Source organism: Mirounga leonina, unplaced genomic scaffold, assembly GCF_011800145.1.
Source record: "Mirounga leonina isolate KUSES-001 unplaced genomic scaffold, KU_Mleo_1.0 Mir_175, whole genome shotgun sequence".
Classification (NCBI taxonomy): Eukaryota; Metazoa; Chordata; class Mammalia; order Carnivora; family Phocidae; genus Mirounga; species Mirounga leonina.
Window position 1 is genome coordinate 8,887,760 of NW_023270453.1, and position 18,796 is coordinate 8,906,555.

Here is an 18,796-nt window from a genome sequence, read left to right on the forward strand (position 1 = left end):
CGGGTTTGCAAAGTGGTAAGTATGATTATCCAAGAATCAACTTTTATAATACATCTTACTTAAGTGAGATTTTCTTCTTTTTTCCTAATGAAAGTTTACCGACTACGTTTCTTCATATTAAAGTTATTATTTTAGAGTTATGTTATAATCAACAGTAAATGACTTACTAGTTTAGGTTATGACTAATGAACTTCTATCCAAGAATTTATTGAGTACTTACTATGTGCCAAGCCTGAGAGATACAAAGTCTGAGTTGCGGGCATCAGGAAGGGCCACAATCTAATAAATAATTATACAGTATAATAAATGCAGCCATACGAGTATGTCACATTAAGAGCAGTGACAGAGTGCGTGGCCACCTCCACAGGAAGGAAGGAGTTCGCAAAGGCTTGGAAATGCAAGTGTTTGCTGGGTTGCCGGAGGAAAAGACAAGCTAAGTGTCCACAGAGTGCTAACAGTCTATTATTACCATCTGAGCTCATATTCTACTACGTAGAGTCCAAGTTGAACGGTACCTTCCAGGTCTTCTGCTCCAGCATCCCAGGCAAAAATCCCTGATGGGGAAGCAGGGTGACCAGTGCGTTGGTTTTCGGGTGCTCTGGGACATGGCTTCAGATTCTCCTCCCCGAAATAGGGGCGAAAGGTAGAATTAAACTGCCTGGGGCACCTACTCATCCTTTCTACTTATTTTATGGGTTAGTTTCCATAAGTTTTCACTGGAGGAAAAAAAATGCAGTCCCCCAGCTGAAAATCACAGGCAGAGTGAAAAGAGCCATGGGCCTCTGGGTAGCCCCGTATTCGTGTGCTTAGGCAAATGAAGTGAAATTATTTCATGTAGGAGAAAGTAATCTGTCAAGTGTAATGCACTGAGTACATTCAGATTATTTTTAAGTCATTTTGTTATGATCTCTTTGGACCTTAGTTCCTTCATTTCAAAAAAAAAATGAGGGTATTTCATCCAGAAATCTCAAGTTCCCTGTAGCTCCACAGTTAACATGAGTTTGTGATGATCTGCCTTCTCTTGACTGTTTCTGAGGACAAGAATGCATTTGCAGCGTGCTCCTGTTCGTTGCTTTTGAAGAGACTTAATGCTGGAATTAGAGCGTCTTATTTTGTAAGAACCAGTCACTGGTTTTATAAATTGCAAATACTGGCGCACAAAGCTGAAACCACATCGTTTGTAGGATAAGGACATTGCAGTAGCTAGTGATGGTTTTTTGTTGTGCATATGCCCGAAGTCAAATGCTTCAAATGTTGCTTTTAATGAAATATTTATGTTCTTTTGGTAGCCAGAAGTGCAACTTGCTGAAGGCTTTGATGTGTTCATGCCTAAATCACAGCTGGACTCTATATTGTCAAACTACACTCGCTCAGGAAGCCTTCTGTTTAGAAAGCTGGTGTGTGCATTTTTTGATGACAAGACTTTGGCTAACTCCTTACCCAATGGGAAGAGGAAAAGAGGACTCAATGACAACCGAAAAGGACTAGACCAAAATATTGTGGGTGCAATAAAAGGTTGGTCTGCATCATTTCATTTTATGGGTTCTTTGTTGAGCTTTGCCTTCGTTGCATAAAGATGCAGCTGAAACTGTGGTCACCTAACGAGAGGCTAATTGAATTTGCCCTTGGCAGTTTACCCACTGGTGTGGCTTTGGGGCATGAGCTCTGTAACTCAGCACCCCAAATATCACTAGAATTTGGTATTTCAAGGTGACGTTGGCTTGTTAAAATCATGATTTCAGAGCCAGTTTGTTCTGCTGCAGAGCCAAAAAGTTTTTCCTGAATTGTCTCTTAAGAAAAAAAGTATCTTTCCTCTTAGTAATTTCTAACTAAGAACTTCAGCAAAATATGATCTTGACTTAAATTTTTAGTTGTCAATAAGAATAAAGCTATGATCCTTTTTGGAAAATAAAGGAAAACAGTTCTCTCCAAAGTTTGGAAGCTGCTTTACGTAGGTCATGGCTTCTAAAGACATTTTAAATGTCAGTGAGCCCACTGTGAAGCCAAACCCCACGCATCTCCACCCATTCCTGGCCCGTTCTGCTCCCTCTGTTTCTGTGTGCGGAGTCACGCGAGTTACGTGCAGAGAAAACCGTGAGTCTTTCCCACTCAGCACTGTGAACACATACCCGAGCTCCACTGCATTACAATAGCCGTGCAGGTGCACGTATGAGTAGCTGTTCATTTTATCCAGTTCCACATCCTTAACCTATTTCTTCACTTTAAAATGTCCTTATGTAGAACTCTGATAAACATAATTTCAGGTAATAGAAGTCCTTATATGTTATTTTCAAAAAAGAACGTAAATGAATTCTCAAATATAAACACAACTACCATGAAAATGGAATTTGAGATCAGGCCTTAATTTACACTCGAATTGCTGATAAGGACGTTCTTCACTGCCTCAGTCCCTGCCTTGCTTGGGTTGCGGCCTGGGACTGGACGTGGAGAGCCTTCCCTCCCCACTCCTGCTCCCCGTTATCTTGCAAAATGAGTAAATGAATTTAATAGCGCTTAAAGGATACTTGGAAACCCACAATTAACTTTACAAAATAATGTGACTTTTAAATGGAGTTAGCAAGTACCAAACAGCCTTTGTTCGTGGCCAAAAGGACATAAGCCTTCACTAACAGAACATTTCTCATTCTCCAACAGAATTTTTTCACTTAAAGGGACAGTTGAGTTGTATTAAATAGGAAAAGCTACAGAGATACCACAATCTGTGTCATTTCTGAAAAGAATGACTCACCCTGAAGTGACACTAAAAACTAGATTACTGAATTTGAAAAATGGTCAGTGATGTAACTGAGACCAGCTAAAGTCAGGAAGGGTCCCATTTCAATTTAATGTGGCTGGAGCCTTCTAGAAACACAAAGGTCAAGGTTGATGACGCTTTTCATGCTGAAGCTTTTAAACACATTGAAATGTCGCCAGGAATTGTTTTAATTTTCTTTTTTCAGGACAGTGTATTAACAGTATGAAAGTATTTGGAAATTAGGGAACCCATGTTCCATTTTAATGGCAGTAAAGGAGTTACTTTAATAATAGATGGTAATGAAATATGTTATTACAAGTAGAGTGATAGGGATTTATTCTACCATTTTCAGTTGAGACTGGTCATCATACGATAGTTTGAAAAAGTATATTACACGGAGAAATAGAGAATATGCCTTCATTTCCTTCATGGCCCTCCTCTTTAGTTAGAAGTAAAAATGGTAACAAGTCTTCTGCTCCTAATACACAATAAAGCAGATTATTCAAATCAAAAAAATTAAATTTTCCATATACTTCTTTTATTGAATTAAATCTGGCATTAAAATTCTGTTAAAACAACAAAAACACTTTAAAACGAAGGGAAATCCAACCATAAGCCACCAACTTAAGTCAACAAATACCATATATTCACTTGTTTCCTTCCAGTATTTACTCATAAACATGTATATTTTGATCTAGATTTTTCCCCTAGTTACAAAACTAGCACATGCTTGTAAAAATCCCAAACCATAGAAATGTATAGAAAGCTAAAAGGCCTCCATAATCACACTCTTCAGAAGTTACTGTCTACATTCCTATATTTTTTCCCCCTGAAATCTTTATTCAGAGTTTGACTGTGGTATCAGATTTGTCTTTCTTACAAGGACATTCTGTTTGTAATGGTCAGCCAACATTTTTACCTGGTTTATTCTGATAATTTCTCATAAGCACCCTGAGGACAAGCTCTGTCTTAAATATTTATTATTACCTTTTGTGCTTCACTAAGAGCTTTACATATAGTAGGGTTTCCCATCAGTACATGTTGGGTGAGTGAACAGACATGGGTTTTTATTTTTATTTTTTTTTAAGATTTTATTTATTTATTTGACAGACACAGCAAGAGAGGGAACACAAGCAGGGGGAGTGGGAGAGGGAGAAGCAGGCTTCCCGCCAAGCAGGGAGCCCGATGTGGGATCCCAGGACCCTGGTATCATGACCTAGCCGAAGGCAGACGCTTAATGACCAAGCCACCCAGGTGCCCCTTGGGTTTTTATTTTTTATCTTTGACTTTGGCCCTCATTTATTGACAAATGGCTCTTATACTAAATACCCATCCTTATGTTTTTTCCCAACCAATTTGAAATAATTGTGAATAATATTGTGAATTTCTACCAGTTAATAAAATGCCAATGAAAGCAAAAAAAAAAAAAAGGGAAGCCAAAATTCAGTATAAATTTGGGTACAACTCTCTTAATTCCCTAAAACCTTTTTCCTTTACATAACCATACTTCCACCAGCTAAAAGTTCATTAACCCACACATTACAATATAAAGTGGTCTTTGAAAGTAGCTAGTAATTGAAGGTCTTATAATAGAACTCTCCCAGTTTTTCATGCTGTTTATTGGTAGAGATAAAAAGGGAAGTTTACTTCCCTAACCCAAGTCTTTTGAATCAAAGTCATCTGGGAAAGTGATAAAATGGCTTCTTGTACATAATGGAGGCAGAACCACTCATGTCATTGCTGGTGTCTGCTACGTACTTTGACAAGATTTTACAAATATTAAATACTTTCTTCCTCTATCCTTTCAGTGATAATATACCAAATACCGTATTAATTTCAAGAGTCCTACAACTTAGGAATTTACAAAGACTGGTCAATTTTATAAAATATTAAAACTAAAAGTAACAGCAGGGGCTGAATTTTGTTTCAAATGAAGTGATTAGGTTGGTTAAAACAGGAGTGGGGGGGAAGATGAACGAAAGTCTGTAAAATGCTTATAAACAAGAACAGACATGGACTGAAGAAGAGTTTATTGGGTGATTATTAACAAGGCTCTTTGTAGTGATAATTAATATTCCCCATGAGAGTATCTTGAAACTAAAATATAAGTCTCTTTGTAGAGATCACACTTTTCACGTATTTTCATCTGTTTTCTGGTGGTTAACACTTATTGGTAATAATTCATTAAAAATTCATTTATAAATATGACACAAAGTATCGATGATGAAAGGATCTTTAATTAGAAGCAGTCACCTGAGCACTTTAATTCTGGAAAGAAGCAACTTACGATCTTATTAAGCGGAGCCGTAGATTTTAGGGCTGAGGATAGTTTAGTATCTTGGATTGAATTCAGAATTGATTTCATGGCCAGAACATAGAGTGGAGGTCAGTACCCAGGTACGCTCTCCTCGCATCATGCTATACCTGCTGAAGACCAGCTAATTCTTGGTATCATAGGCCAGGAGACCGTACAGTTTACCTCAGTAAGACTTATCTAAATATTGATGTAATCCTCAGATCTCCGATGCTTCTCAGAAAATGGAGTTGCTATAAAGCAATTTTTAGGACCTGGGTTCTGGTTTTTAATTCAGCTTCATGGTGATTAGTTGGGAAAGTTTTATTACTATCAAACTATACTAGATTCTCAAATCTTCTTGCATTCAATAGAAATTCTGTACGCCTGTCAAATGAAAGACCCGACTGACTGCTCTCAGTTTACTCCATGCAAACACGAACACACGTAAACCCAAACTGCGGCTCCCCGGCGGGCAGTCAGCGCTGATGGTAGCCTTGGGGGTCACAGCCTGCCTGTGAGGGAACTCTCCTTGGCTGGTGGTTCTCAAAAACTTAACTATGCCCCTAGCAAGACTAGAAAGCCTGACCAGAGTCAGCATCGCCCTTTCAGAGACTCTGCCGAGCTGACCACCAAACCCTCATATGTTATCCCAGCAATTCTGGAGACTTGTAGGGTCTGTAGGAGTCCTTTAAAAATACTCCGATTTTCCATTTTTTTGCACATCATTCTGCTTTCGATTTGACCCCACAGAGACGTAAATTAATATGGTTGGGGTGGGATTTACCTCCAATTTGTTACTTATTTCTTGATACTTTTATGTATCCTGAGAACTCTCTGTAAGACCAGGGATGGGCCATCAGCTTGGGTTTGAACACCCTCACTGTGTCGGTGATTTTATCTTCACTTACAGGAGAGGAAACTGAAGCTCTGAGAAGTTGAGTAACTTAAGGATAAACCTGTAGTAGGTGGTAGAGCCAGGATTTGGCCCTAGGCCTGTCTGGCTCCAAAGTCACTGTCTAGCACAGTTCTTTCCTTCTCTGAGGAATATCTGAAGGGAAAGAAGGAAGGTGTCCCAATTTTAAATTTCTGTCTGAAAATTTAGCATTTTTGGATTCTTTATAAATTCCACTAGGAAGGTGGCTATACTAGTTATTTAAAATGGCCAGTCGGTTACTGTGTATGCAAAGCATATTCAAAGTGAATTTCTGGGTAAAGGGTTAACTATAGCTCAGTTTACTCAGCAACTTCAAGGGCAGGTCCTCCCTTGAAGCTAGTGAGAATCGGTCCCATCGTTGCTAGGGAGAATAGAAGTGTGATCCCCTCCCTAAGGAAAAGAGACACTTCTGAGACTCTTCCAATACATGGAGCTTGGAAGTCACACTGCATGTAAGTAATTTTTCAAAGTTGTCTGTAAATTAAGTTCTAGCGGAACTGTTTGGCAATTGAAACCAATTGATGAATGCTTTAATTCAAGAATCCTTTTGGAAGATGCATAATCATTTGTTAATTTATCTGTTCATATTTTTACATAACAGATCAGCTTAAAACAGGATAAACTGCATAATTTATAACAGCAAAATAATGTGTAACAACTCTATAATTATATCATATACATAGCTGTCTCTCGGCTCGGGAACTCTTACGTAGTTGTGGTTGTGATTGTGGTTGTGTTGTTGTGTGTATTTTCCCACTTTTTATGGAGGCCCAGTGACAGATGGGCGATATTGAATCTTGGCCATTCGATGTGTAGAGCCCTGTCTGTTCAACCCCTTCCATAGCGAGTCTCATATTTTAGTATGCATCAGGATTACCTGAGGTATTGGTTCAAATTTCAGATTTCTGGGTCCCATCCTCAGGGACTGATTCAGTAGATGTAGGGTAGTCCCAGAAATCTGACTTTGGACAAGCAACAGCAGGTGACTGACTGTTGTAGGTGGTCTCATACCACCCTTGGGAAGCCACGCCATGGAGCTTCTGATGCTGATGGCTGATTCTAACATATGACAGCCCTTCTGTGAAACTCTGCCTCCTTCCTCTGTTCCTTTTCCTGAAGGTTGCCCTACTTCTCTCTTGGAACAAATGAGAGGAAGATAGCATGTGTCAAAGGCTCTCATCCTTTGAACCTCCGGGGCTGGAAACTATTCGTATCTGTTGTGTGACTCAAGGGTCCCGGTTTCAGATATGCCGGCAATGCCTCCACAGGACTTCCCTGAATAACGGCCTCATTTACCAAGCTGGCAGAAAGGCCTTTCCAGACTTCAGCACAACTCTCACATCTGGATCACTAAACAAAGCTGTATAGTTTTCCAGATGGCCTTCTCGTTAAGGGCTTGAAGAAAGCGTGGTCTCCGTTCTTGGCCAGCTCGTGGCCCGTCTCCTCGATCACAGGTTTGGTGCACTTGTGTAGCCAACTTCTTTACCATGTGTGACACCGTGGTCCTTGCTGCTTCTCCAGCACCGCATAAGTCACGAGGACACCGGAACCTCCGCAGTATCATTGACCTCACAAACGCGGAAATCATCAGCAGGCATGACATTTCCGTTAACAGCACCAGCTTGGGTGCCCACCCGCCAGGCGCCAGGAACCGGTGACTTAGACAGGAGTAAGGGATGGCCTCGGACCCTAAGAAACGTGCAGGGCGGTGGAGCTTCAGACACATGAACGGTGAGCCATAGCACAGAACCGTGCTCCAGGACAGAACAAAATAAATGTCACAGCACCCACTACTGAACGGAGGGAGAAAGCACAGAGGAGGGACAGCCCTGGAAGAGAAGGCCTCGCCGAATAGGTGACTCTGAACTAGACCGTGAAGGATGAGAAGTGTATCAAATGCAAAGGGGATGGAAACGGTTAACTACAGGATAAGTTTAATGAGGCCGAAATTAAATAAAACACTGGGTGGAAGCCTTCTGCCCCCAGAACTGTTTGAAGTCTGTTCTGAGTTGATGGGCCTTGAGTCCTCACCGACCTGTTTTCCTTAAAGTGTTTAAGTCCATGAATGTAGATGCCAGGGAAACACACCCCAGGAGTTTTCAGCCAGAGCTGCGCTTCTTGAAGTTTCTTCTTGAGCTTTTGAAGGCCTCACCCCAGGCCTGATGAATCAGAATTTGGGGCGCTGGGGCCACGGCAAGTCAGAAGTCTGTCCTTGCTTTGTCACCAGTCTTCCATAAGCTCAAAAAAGGAATCTCTCCTTCCTCAAAATTCCAGATCCATCGGCTTGCTACATGCGGAGCAAGTGGAAATGGGGAGAGATTTGCTAAGAAGGTTGCGGCTTCTCGTGGCTTCTATTCAGCCTCTCACAGAATGGACAGGAACCAGTTGTGGGCTAACCTGCGAGGATTCAACTCTAACTCCCAGTCACTGGATTCTTAAAAACCTGCATTTTAACACCGCTGCCTGGGTTGACAAAACCAGCCTCCTGTCAAAAGAGAGAAGTTTCTGTAGCCCAAACAGGGCCACTCCAGCGTGACTGTGCATTGCACAATGTTACGGGCACCCTTCCCGTTGTTGACATTGCTGATTTGTCTCTTTATTATGACAGTTTTCTGGCAGGCGCAAGTGAAATGTCCCGAGGAAGGGGCGCCTTCCTGGTTTGCACGGCAGCACCGAATGGGCCAGCCGTGGCCCCGGAAATAGAAAGCGGTGTTTTCGGCGTGGCCCATCACCTTTTTGTGTGGATCCCTCAATAGCATGGCTGATCCACGATGCTCACCAGCATCATAAGGCAATAATGCCACATCTCTGTTTTCTTTCCCACTGTAGGGGAGAGGACTTGTACGAGAAGCCCACAGTTGGTCAAATTACATTCCTTGTAGCTTTCCTCCTGGACCTGTCGTGGGTGCCAGTAATCTGACACAAGTTTTAATTCCGTTCCATAAACAGTTATTGAGTATCTCATACAAGCTATACTTCAAAAATCTGAGAGACGCAGGAATTGAGACTCGCTTGAATTTCTGCCCTAAAGGTGTGTATGCAAATGATCATGGAGTACTTCTGGTTCCTGTAGTACCACACAAAAAAACTAAGGGTGTATGTCAGCTTCCATTAAGAAAACCCCTTGAAAATCCATAGACTTTCATTTAAAATTGAACTGAAAGCTGTCATCGATTTTGGCCGCCTTTATTCTTTGTCTAAAAGCAAGCATGGCTGTGTCTATCCTGTTAAAAGCACCCTTAGAAAAGAGAGAGGCTGCCTCTTGGACTAGTCCAGTCTTCCCACGGGCTGCTCCCGACACTCGAGTCTCCTGTTACACTGACCGTGTTTCCAGGTTCTTCTTTCTTGCATCCGGCTCTTGGTGAGATTTTGAAGCCTCTCCATGGCCAGCTCCTGGGATTTCTCAGAACCTTCACCTCTCCTCATCAACCATGTGCCTTTGATCACAGAACAAATCCAGTATGCGTTATTTTAAGTACATCCTTCCCACTCCTCTTCATCACCACCCAGACCATCAGTTTAGCCATGTGCAGCTAAGTGGGGGCCAGTCCTAATTAGAAATGTGCACAGAAGCCAGGAGCAGGTGAGATAGTGAGAGTGAGGACGAAGACATGCAGAACATTCCAGCTTACTCGCAGGGCTTGGGGCCTGGCCTGGCCTCTCTTGAAAGAGTCAGGTGTGTCCTTCTTACCTGCACAGCACACCCCCGAACAGTGGCATGGGGCTTCTGACGTAACACCCCCTCACAACCACATTGCTGGCAGAGGCATCAACATTCTGCTTTTTATGTTTGAACGCTCAGAATCCTCCTCGGTGCCTTTTTGCCTTTGCCCCTAGTCCTGCCTACTCACCCAGCCCTGTGAGTTCTTTTTGTCCTCGCTCCCTCGTCACTGGTCTCTAGCTTCTCTGACAGCATCCTAATCCAGCCATGCATCCCCTTGTCCTTGATGGTCTGAAAAAATCTCTGTGAATATCCTCCCTGCCCTGCGTTTCCCCCTCGAGTTTCTGCTGTTTTAGCATGTGGCCAAGTAACACTTACTTGTAAACCAAAATGTCCTGCCATTTCCCCACCTGACCCGTCTTTGTCCGTTAAATCAAGTCCAAACTCTGGCCTCTTCCAGACTCGCCGTTACTGGATTTCTCTCTCCTCGCAACTACATGTCCCAGTGCTCCTTCCTACCAGGTGAGCCAGCCCAGCATTGACACTTCCTCGGGCGTCACATTCTCATCATGGACTCTTGAGTTACGCTGTGTCCGGAGCTGCAACACTCTTCTCTCTTCTCTCTAAACAAATCCAACTCTTAGTGGTCTGGCCACATCTCATGACCTCTACTGTGAGACTTGCCCCAGTGTCCCAGCCTGCCCTGCTTTCTCCTTTCTCTGCATTCCTATAGCACACACTACCTTTGTGTAGTTTACCGATAAATAACCCTTTGCTTTGCTACTCATGGTTTATGTGGAAGATGACAGTATCATTTATTTCCCAAACTATGACACTTTGGAGAGTGAAGATGGTGCTCTTGATCATTTCCCCAGGAAAACAGGCATTTTGAACCGTCCTGGACAAATCAGGATTTACGGTTGGACATCTTGTCTTCTCAACAAGACTGCAAGCCCCTGTGGGGCGGAGACCACCTTCTAAATTTGCTTTGCCTGGTCCTCGGCGTGTGACACGGTGCCACACACATAATCAGTGATAAATAAATACAGGAAGGAAGGAAAGAGGAATGGAAAGAACGAGGCAGTCAACGTATCTCCATGGAAAAAGGTGGTTTCTTAAAAATGCCAACACAGCTCTGCTACATTGGATGCACATGGAGCACAAATAATGGGATAACTACACCACTTCTCCATGACACCTCGGAGGAGGGCAGCTGAAATTCCAGAAGGCAGAATATAAGACTGAAGATGAGAAGAAACAACACCAACAGACAAGTCAGATGGTGCACAACAGTCGAGGCTGGGAGAAATCTCGTCAGTCAGAAGCATCACGGGGATCCCGAATATCAAACCCGCTTTGTCCAGTGGAGGCCCAGAAAGCTCTGACTTGTCGAGTGTCACAGATCAGCCTCCTCAGTCCGCAGTGTGGAAGCATGTCGTACTTTCATTCATACCGGAGAGCAATCCTCTTCCAGTGTTACGTATAATAATGGTATTGTGGGACTGTGACTTAAACAAACCCCACAATGGAACCCATCAGCAGGCTCAAGATGCCGGTTCCTGTTTTTGCCATCTCAGAGCTTCTTGAAACGTCAGTATGCTTATCCACCCATGTGTCTTTTTAGCACTCATCATCATGGCGACATGGTGCCTCAAAGACAGTACCAAAGAGAAGAGCACTTTTATATTGTCAGCCTCAAAACTCCCCCGTAGCCGATCTCAATTAGAGGGGGTCGTCACCATTAAGAAAGAACAGGAAACAAAAGCCTCTGAGGCATCAGCCTGTCCTGACACCCGGGGTCATCACCCTGATGTCACACCACCACACAACGCCCACAGGCCGGGAGCGGCAGGGATGGTGGCAAGCGTACTGATCCAACGACCTGAGCCTCGTAGGGGAGGCCCTGTCACTACCACTGCCCTCCTAGCTCATCGCTCTTGTTCTTCCAGCCTTAGCCATCTCTGAGTATAGGTGGTGGTGAGGAACAGGATGGTACCTGAACTTCCAGAATGTTCCCTCACTTACTCTGGTACTGTGGGTACAGCTTCCGAATTTACTGGCCAGGGTGTGAACTCAGCACCTCATGGAATGACTTCGAAAGTTCATATTGCATGAAACCTTAGCTTTATTTTTTTAAGATTTTATTTATTTATTTGAGAGAGAGCAAGCGAGAGAGCATGAGCTGGGGGAGAGGCAGACAGAGCAGGAGAAGCAGACTCCCCACCGAGCAGGGAGCCTGATGCGCAGGACTCAATATCCCAGGATCCTGGGATCATGACCTGAGCCGAAGTCAGATGCCTGACTGAGCCACGCTGGGGCCCCAGAAACCCTAGCTTTAAAAATTGAGAGAAAAACACAGTACATTGTCCTCATCATTTATATGCAGAGCAAACAAACACCCCAGCGCCCCGTGCAGCAGAGCTCGGGTAGAGGGAGAATCTGTCACTTGCCTGACTTCTTGAACCGATGGTTCTCTCAGGTCTGATCTAGAAAATACTTAAGTGAGTTATACTATTTCCAAGATGCCTTCCAAGTAGAATTTCTATAAATCTGTGATTTTTGAAACATTTTTCTTTGCCCAAAAAAGGGAGTAAATAGTAAAACACCATGACATCAAAACTGGTTATTATCCAGACCTTAATATTTCGCAGATACAATTTATTCCCTTGAAATATACCAAACACATTAAACAAACATGTGTTGTAGCAGCGAGCCAAAGGAAAGTGTTAATCATATCTCCCACTAAGTTGTGTTATAGATGAGCTCTGCTGAGGGTTCTCTTGAATCGAAGTAAATTTAAAATTAAGTTTAATTTGAGAAACCACTAAAGGCACTTTCTTTTAGACAGAGATGCCATTGTAGCAAAAGGAAGACAAGGGATATTGTTCTTCTCCCCCAGACTGCTCTGGCCTCAGATCTTTGAGGATCGCTGCGATTAAACAAGATTGCCCAGACCTCAAAGTCCCACCAGTTTGGGGATCATGAAAGGAGCATTGTGGGTGTAGACTCACTCCTGACACTGCCATTAAGGTCTTGAAACACTACCTTCTCTTGGGGTGGGGGGGAGGTGTGGGTTGGCTAATTTTTAAAGTCTCTGCCAGTTCAGAAATTCTATGGCTCAATAATTTTAGTCCAGATTCTCAGAAGTAATCCTAGAGAATTAAATAAATATGACTGGGAATCAATTTTATGGATACCTAAGGCCCTTTTCCTTACAACAGCCAACTGAAAATTACAGCCCTGCACAGGGATCAGCACTAGGGGACAAAGAATTCAGTGGTCATTATGGTAACCCTTCACTCCGCTTGACCAGCTGACTGCCCTGCAGTCTCCTGCATAGATAATTCGGGAGGATCTTCTCATTTCATCAATGAATGCATTATTGTTTGCATTACTGTATTTTCTTGTTAACTTTAAAGATTTCATCTTTAGGTGCATTAGTCGATGAACTGTGCTGAATCTTTTGGTTAAATGAAATCCCAAATGAACTTGAGGGCTTGGTGTGATCTCAAGACCTGTGACTATTTACTGAAGAAATTCTCTAGTTCTTTGAAGTGAAGTCACAGACCAGAGAAAACCGTTTCTCAGGTTTATTCTTTCACGAACTGCTGCATGAGATGGGCCAGCCACCGTGCATGAGGGAGCCACCATCTCTGGCCTTGCCAAGTGCAGTCTTAGTGATCACTATATGCTGTTATTTTGAAAACCACTGGTTAAGGAGTTCAGGGGGGCCTTGCCTGAGAAGGTCGCGTTTATTTCAGCTGAGAGCCGGGGAGGGGGGCAGGTGATGGACTGACGCCTTCCCCCTGCTGCTCTTGGCAGGCAAAGTACTGCGTCTTGTCGGGGCTCCCCCCGCAACCCCCGAGAGTAAGCAGCAGACTTGTGATCAGTCAGAATTGATGTCCCAGCATCGTTCTGGGAGAAACTCTCTGACTGGTTCATAGGCTGACGGAAGAATGGCATTTGTCATTTGTCCCCATTAGCAGTGGTTGTTAGGCCAGAAGGGGACATAGAATTCCTCTCCATCTTGAATGCGTTGAAGACGTTTTCCAAGATTCATTTTCTCTCCACCTTACCACTGAGGTTTAAAACAGATGTTATATTTACTTCAAACCCCCCTCTTTTATTTTTTAAGAATCAAAATATTCGGGGCGCCTGGGGGGTGCTCAGTCGGTTAAGCGTCCAAATCTTGATTCTGGCTCGGGTCATGACCTCAGGGTCCTGAGATCCAGCCCTGTGTCGGGCTCTGCTTTGGGCGTGGAGCCAGTTAAGATCCTCTCTCTCCCTTCCCTCCCTCTCTCTCTGCTCCTCCCCCTCCTTAAAAAAAAGTGAAAATGTTCTTCTGCCATCTCCTTTCTTTCTCCCTCCCACTCCAGAGTAACCTGAAGTTGGTGTGATTCTTTCTCCCTTATGTTTTTCCACATTACTGCTTAAGTGTGTGTCCATAAATCACCTCTACTACTGTCTTGTGAATTTATGAATCTACACGCACAGCCTCATACTGTACTTTTGCAACTTGGCGACCTTTTTTTTTCAAGATTTACCCATATCAATACATTATAAATCTTGTTTATTCACTTCAACTGCTAACCACCCTATAAACACAGCGATTTCTTTCTGCAGTCTTCTGTGAAGGGACAGTTAGGTGGTTCTTGTGCACGGTCATCGATGGCGACAGTCACTTCTGCGTTTCCTGCGGCTCGTGTAGGAGTTTCTCTGGGGGACGCACCGGGGAGCGGAACTGAGGATGTGAGCATCTTCAGCTTCATTAAGCATTTTGCCAAATGGCTCTCTCATGTGACACATCACTCACCTATCCACCAGCAACGAATAAGAAATCCTATTTTTCCTCATTCTTGCCAACATGTGATTGGTGTTAACAAACTTCAATTTTTGCACGTCTGATTGGTCTCAAGCGGCACCCCCGTGGTGGATTCCCTGATTATTAAGAAGGTTGACCATCATTTCATATTTACTACTATTTGGTGAATTTCCATCCTTTTCCTATCTCTCCAATAGGCTGCTGTAGTCTTATTGACATCTATGAATTCTTTTGTCAGTTGCATCTGTAACAAATGTTTTATTTTCTCACCTGTGAATACTCTGCATATGACCTCTTTTATCACACCAAAGTTTAGATTTAACAACCAGATAGACTACCTTATGCTTTTTTTTTTTTTTTTTTTTTGGTGCCCGTTTTAAGAAATTCTCCCTACCGTGATGATATATAATGGTATTCCTGATTTTTTTTTCCCCCAACAAAGTTTTAAAGTTTTATCTTTTATATTCAGATCTTTCATCCCCTTGGAATTTCCTTTTGCCTAAAATGTGAGGGAAGGATTTAATTTGTTTTTTTCTCTGGGCACTCAATCATTTTAACACCATCCTCTTTTTTTACATGAATTGTAATTCCCCCTCGGTGCTATATTGAGCTCGCACTTTCCCTGTTCACACTTGGTCTTTTGTCCCCCTCTTAGCCAGTGCTACGGTTTTCATTGGTTTGGCATTACAGGAGTTCCTAGTATCTCCTCCCCACCTCCCCTCTGTGCTCAGTGCTCTTCTTCCTTAGCTACGACCTATAGCAATTCTTTGACTGAGGGTCTGTGTGGTGTGTTATTTCAGTCTCTGTTCTGATCATTTCTCTATTTCACCCTCACTGAGGAATGATGAGGAGTCCAGTGGGGTACTGTGTTCTAGACTGAGGGTTGTTTTTGCAGAGCAATTTGAAAACATCCCACTGTCTTCGAGATTTTGTTGCTGTTTTCAGTCTGTGGTTCTTTTGTAGATAACCTGTCTTTTCCGTCTAGTTGCTTTTAAGATCTCTTTGCCTTTGGTATTCTCTGTTTTCTTTATTATAAGTCTAGGTATATATTTTTATTAATTTGCTTGGTTGCCTAATTTGTAATTGTGATAGTAGGGCTTGGTAGTCATTCATGTATGATCGATGGTGGATTAAGAATCAGGCTTTGCTTGAGGCACCTGGGTGGCAGTAGTCGGTTGGGCTTCCGACTCTTGATTTCAGCTCAGGTCTTGATCTCAGGGTCGTGAGATCAAGCTCTGCATTGGGCTCCACGGTGGAGCTTACTTAAAAAAGAAGAAGAAGAATCAGGCTTTATTCCAGTGTGTATAAAATGTTCTCTGCAAGAAGGCTCTTTTAGTCTCAAAACACAGTGTCACTAACATTCCTTTAGGAAGAAGCTGTTTTGCGAGGCTGCAAAATAGAAGCGCTCTTGACCTGCCTGCTCTGCCTCCCTTCCTCCCAAGCGACACTTGCCAGTCTCTCTGACTCTCTTCTCTCTGCACATCTGTTCCGTCTCCTTGCCAGCTGGCTTCCTCCACTTGGTTTCTGCCCACCACAATTCTGGCTTGCAAGGTGTACCGGGTCCACTCACGCCGTGAGGTCTCAGCTTTGCCCACTACTGCTCAAGCCTCATCCTCTCATTGCTTGCTATTCTGAGAAGCTCATCCTTTTGTGTAGTCCGTGGCCTGGCTTCCCTTAGGCCAAGTGCCCATCACTGCTGTGGCCGAGCTGAGGGCACAGGTATGAAACATTCCTGCCCGCTTTGGCAGTAGGGGCTGGGTCAGGGGGGCGGTTTCCCAGAGGCATCCTTGAGCTTGGCCGGCCCCACACCGTCCAGGTGCCTTTGCTTCAACTCAAACCTTCTGTTGAGTTTTTCATTCTAGCACCTTGATTCCAAAAAGTGAGAGTACTGAGTTATGACATCAGATGTTTCAGATACTAGAAAGATAATCCCCCCTTACACATTAATTAATTGCATCGTAGCTTATTGATCAGTCCCTTGTGGGTTTACTTATTGTGAGCAGGTGTCTCAGGCATGAACCCCTGGGTGGTCTGATACAATCAGAGTTTTGAAGCTACACAGCCAAAGGCCCATCCCTACACCAGTAGAACTTGTCCGAGATCTGGAGCATCAGAACACCATGCACCATCCGCCAGCCCTTCTTCTAGCTCTTTCCCTTTCTCTCCTAGTACCTTAACTTTCCCATTTCTTGTGACTTTAATAAATTAATGAAATGGGTATCAAGCCTATGACTTGTGGATTTCAGCTGTCCCCAGGAATTTGGGAAATGAAGCACTATATTATCATCAAAGAAAATATATTCTCTATTAGGTCCATATAAAATTTGGACCAAAGTCCTCAGTCTGAGTTGAAAATACCTGTAGACCCATCCTCCCCAAGGCCCACTCTCCTTCTCCCTTCCTTGTCTCAGGCCAACGGATCCCTTTGATCTGGAGGGGAGGTGATCTCACAGACCTGCCTTGTCCTCTCCCTTCTTGTCCCCGTGCTTCTGTTTTGTGTAGATGAAAGTAAGACCGATGTTCACAACATTAACTTAGCTATTGATTTGCTTATATTTAGAATTCAATCATTATTCTTCTACGAAATCTATGTGCTCATATATAACTTTAAATTAAAAATTAAATAATTTATGTGGAAAATAATCCCTATTAGCCGTGTGGTCTGGGACCGGTTACTTAACCCGCCTGTACTTTGATTTTGTCTCTAAGGCAGGATCACAACACCTGCACCATCAGGTTACGGCGACCATTAAATGAAATAGATCTATAACGTGCTTAGCTCATGGGAAGCTCCACATAATAGTTTTAAAAGAGTAAAGGGAAGAGGGGGCCGTGGGAGGGTGCTGGTGGTCTTCGGGTTGCTCACATGTGAGGAGGGGGGACGTGGGCAGCCTGCAGGGAAACCTCATCCGCTCCCCCTGCAGGCTGGGCCCAGGGTTCCCTTTCCTTGGCACAGCCCCAAGACCCGACCACAGAGAGAGCTCTTTCCACTGGTCCCTGGCCCCTCTCGTGCTCTGGGAGATGGGCGGGGGCCGGGAGGACCTGGCGCCTTCAGTTTGGCTTGACAGCCACCTTGATGGCCACTTGTCTGTTTGACCATAACTTAAAACTGCGTCATCAGATCAGAACTTGGGCTCTCTCTGCTGGCAGCTGTAGCCTTGTCTGAAGGTGCCACAGAGAAACTGAAGCTCTGCAGGTCTCCTGCTTCTCCAAGTGTCTGTGCGATCCAGTGACTTCCTTTAAAAGTCCACCCCATGCTCTGCTTTTCCCAGCATAGGGAGCCAGAAAAATCCAAAGGAAAGGTCCGCTAGGAACCACCGCGTGAACAGATAGCTGTTTGGGGAACGCGGCCAATCTACTGTGTTCTCAGCATGGCACATTCAGACACGCCGTACACCCACTTGTTCATTGGTGATTACATTAAATGCTGCGTTTCCCAGGGAAGGATCTGCTCAGCCACCACCAGCTTATTCATTATTTATATACAATTAAAGGGCACGGTTCACATGAACACAAGCATATGAGAAAAGTCATTATTCATGTACAGATCAAATTGAACATTTGTCATTTCCCTAGTGACTTAACATACTCTTTGTACCTTGGGACCTCAAATTATATTAAGCACAAGGGATGCTTTAACTCTTTTATTTAGTCTAATTGTTGGCTTTAATCCGCTTGCTCGGATTATTCGGACTTGTTTAAAATTAGTCCTTGCTTCTCCTTAATATATGAAAATAGAAAAAGAGGGAAATTTCGTTTTAGTACCTATTGCATTCTAAGGATGAATGCAAATTGTTCTATGATTCTTAATGACCCACCATTAACATAGTAGGAAGCCCAGTGCATTAATGCAATGCCTCTTTTCACATCATTACTCCTAATGGAACTGTTACCAGGATAATAGCTTGACCTTTAGCTATAGATTCAGACAGCAGAATATATTCTGCTTACTCGATACCTCTATTCACATAGCATATTGAGCATTTTCGGATCAATACAATGACAATCTTTTGGCCTCGTTCTAAGGCCTCATCTGCGCATGTAACAGAGAATAGGATTTCATCTTCAGTAGATAGATCCAAGTTAAAAGTCTCTTTTAAATTTGAATGTAATCCATGAAATAGAACGTCAGTAATACGCCCAGTGGAAATATTTGTTGGTATAGATATTTTCCGAGAAGCCTAATGCTGTGCCTTCAAAGGTCTTAGACACAGACCCAGAAGACAAAGATTTCCCTGGCTTCTTTTTATTGTAACCGGATAAATTTTAACTGAAAGGAGAAAGAAGAAATAGAAATTATTGCCTTTTTAGCGGGTGACAGAATATTT

General features: G+C 43.3%; 1 protein-coding gene across 10 annotated transcripts in view; it reads left to right on the forward strand.

Annotated features, from left to right (window-relative positions):
* Positions 1-18,796, forward strand: part of BEND7 (BEN domain containing 7) — a 79,668-nt gene that overhangs the window by 43,153 nt on the left and 17,719 nt on the right. For 8 of the 10 annotated variants that reach the window (XM_035021606.1, XM_035021607.1, XM_035021614.1 and 5 more), the window contains one exon: positions 1,290-1,515. In XM_035021606.1, the coding sequence (XP_034877497.1) occupies positions 1,290-1,515 (226 nt within the window). Of the gene's footprint in view, positions 1-1,289; positions 1,516-7,104; positions 7,182-18,796 lie in introns of those variants that run through there. The other 2 variants (XM_035021616.1, XM_035021615.1) reach the window with 2 other exon arrangements.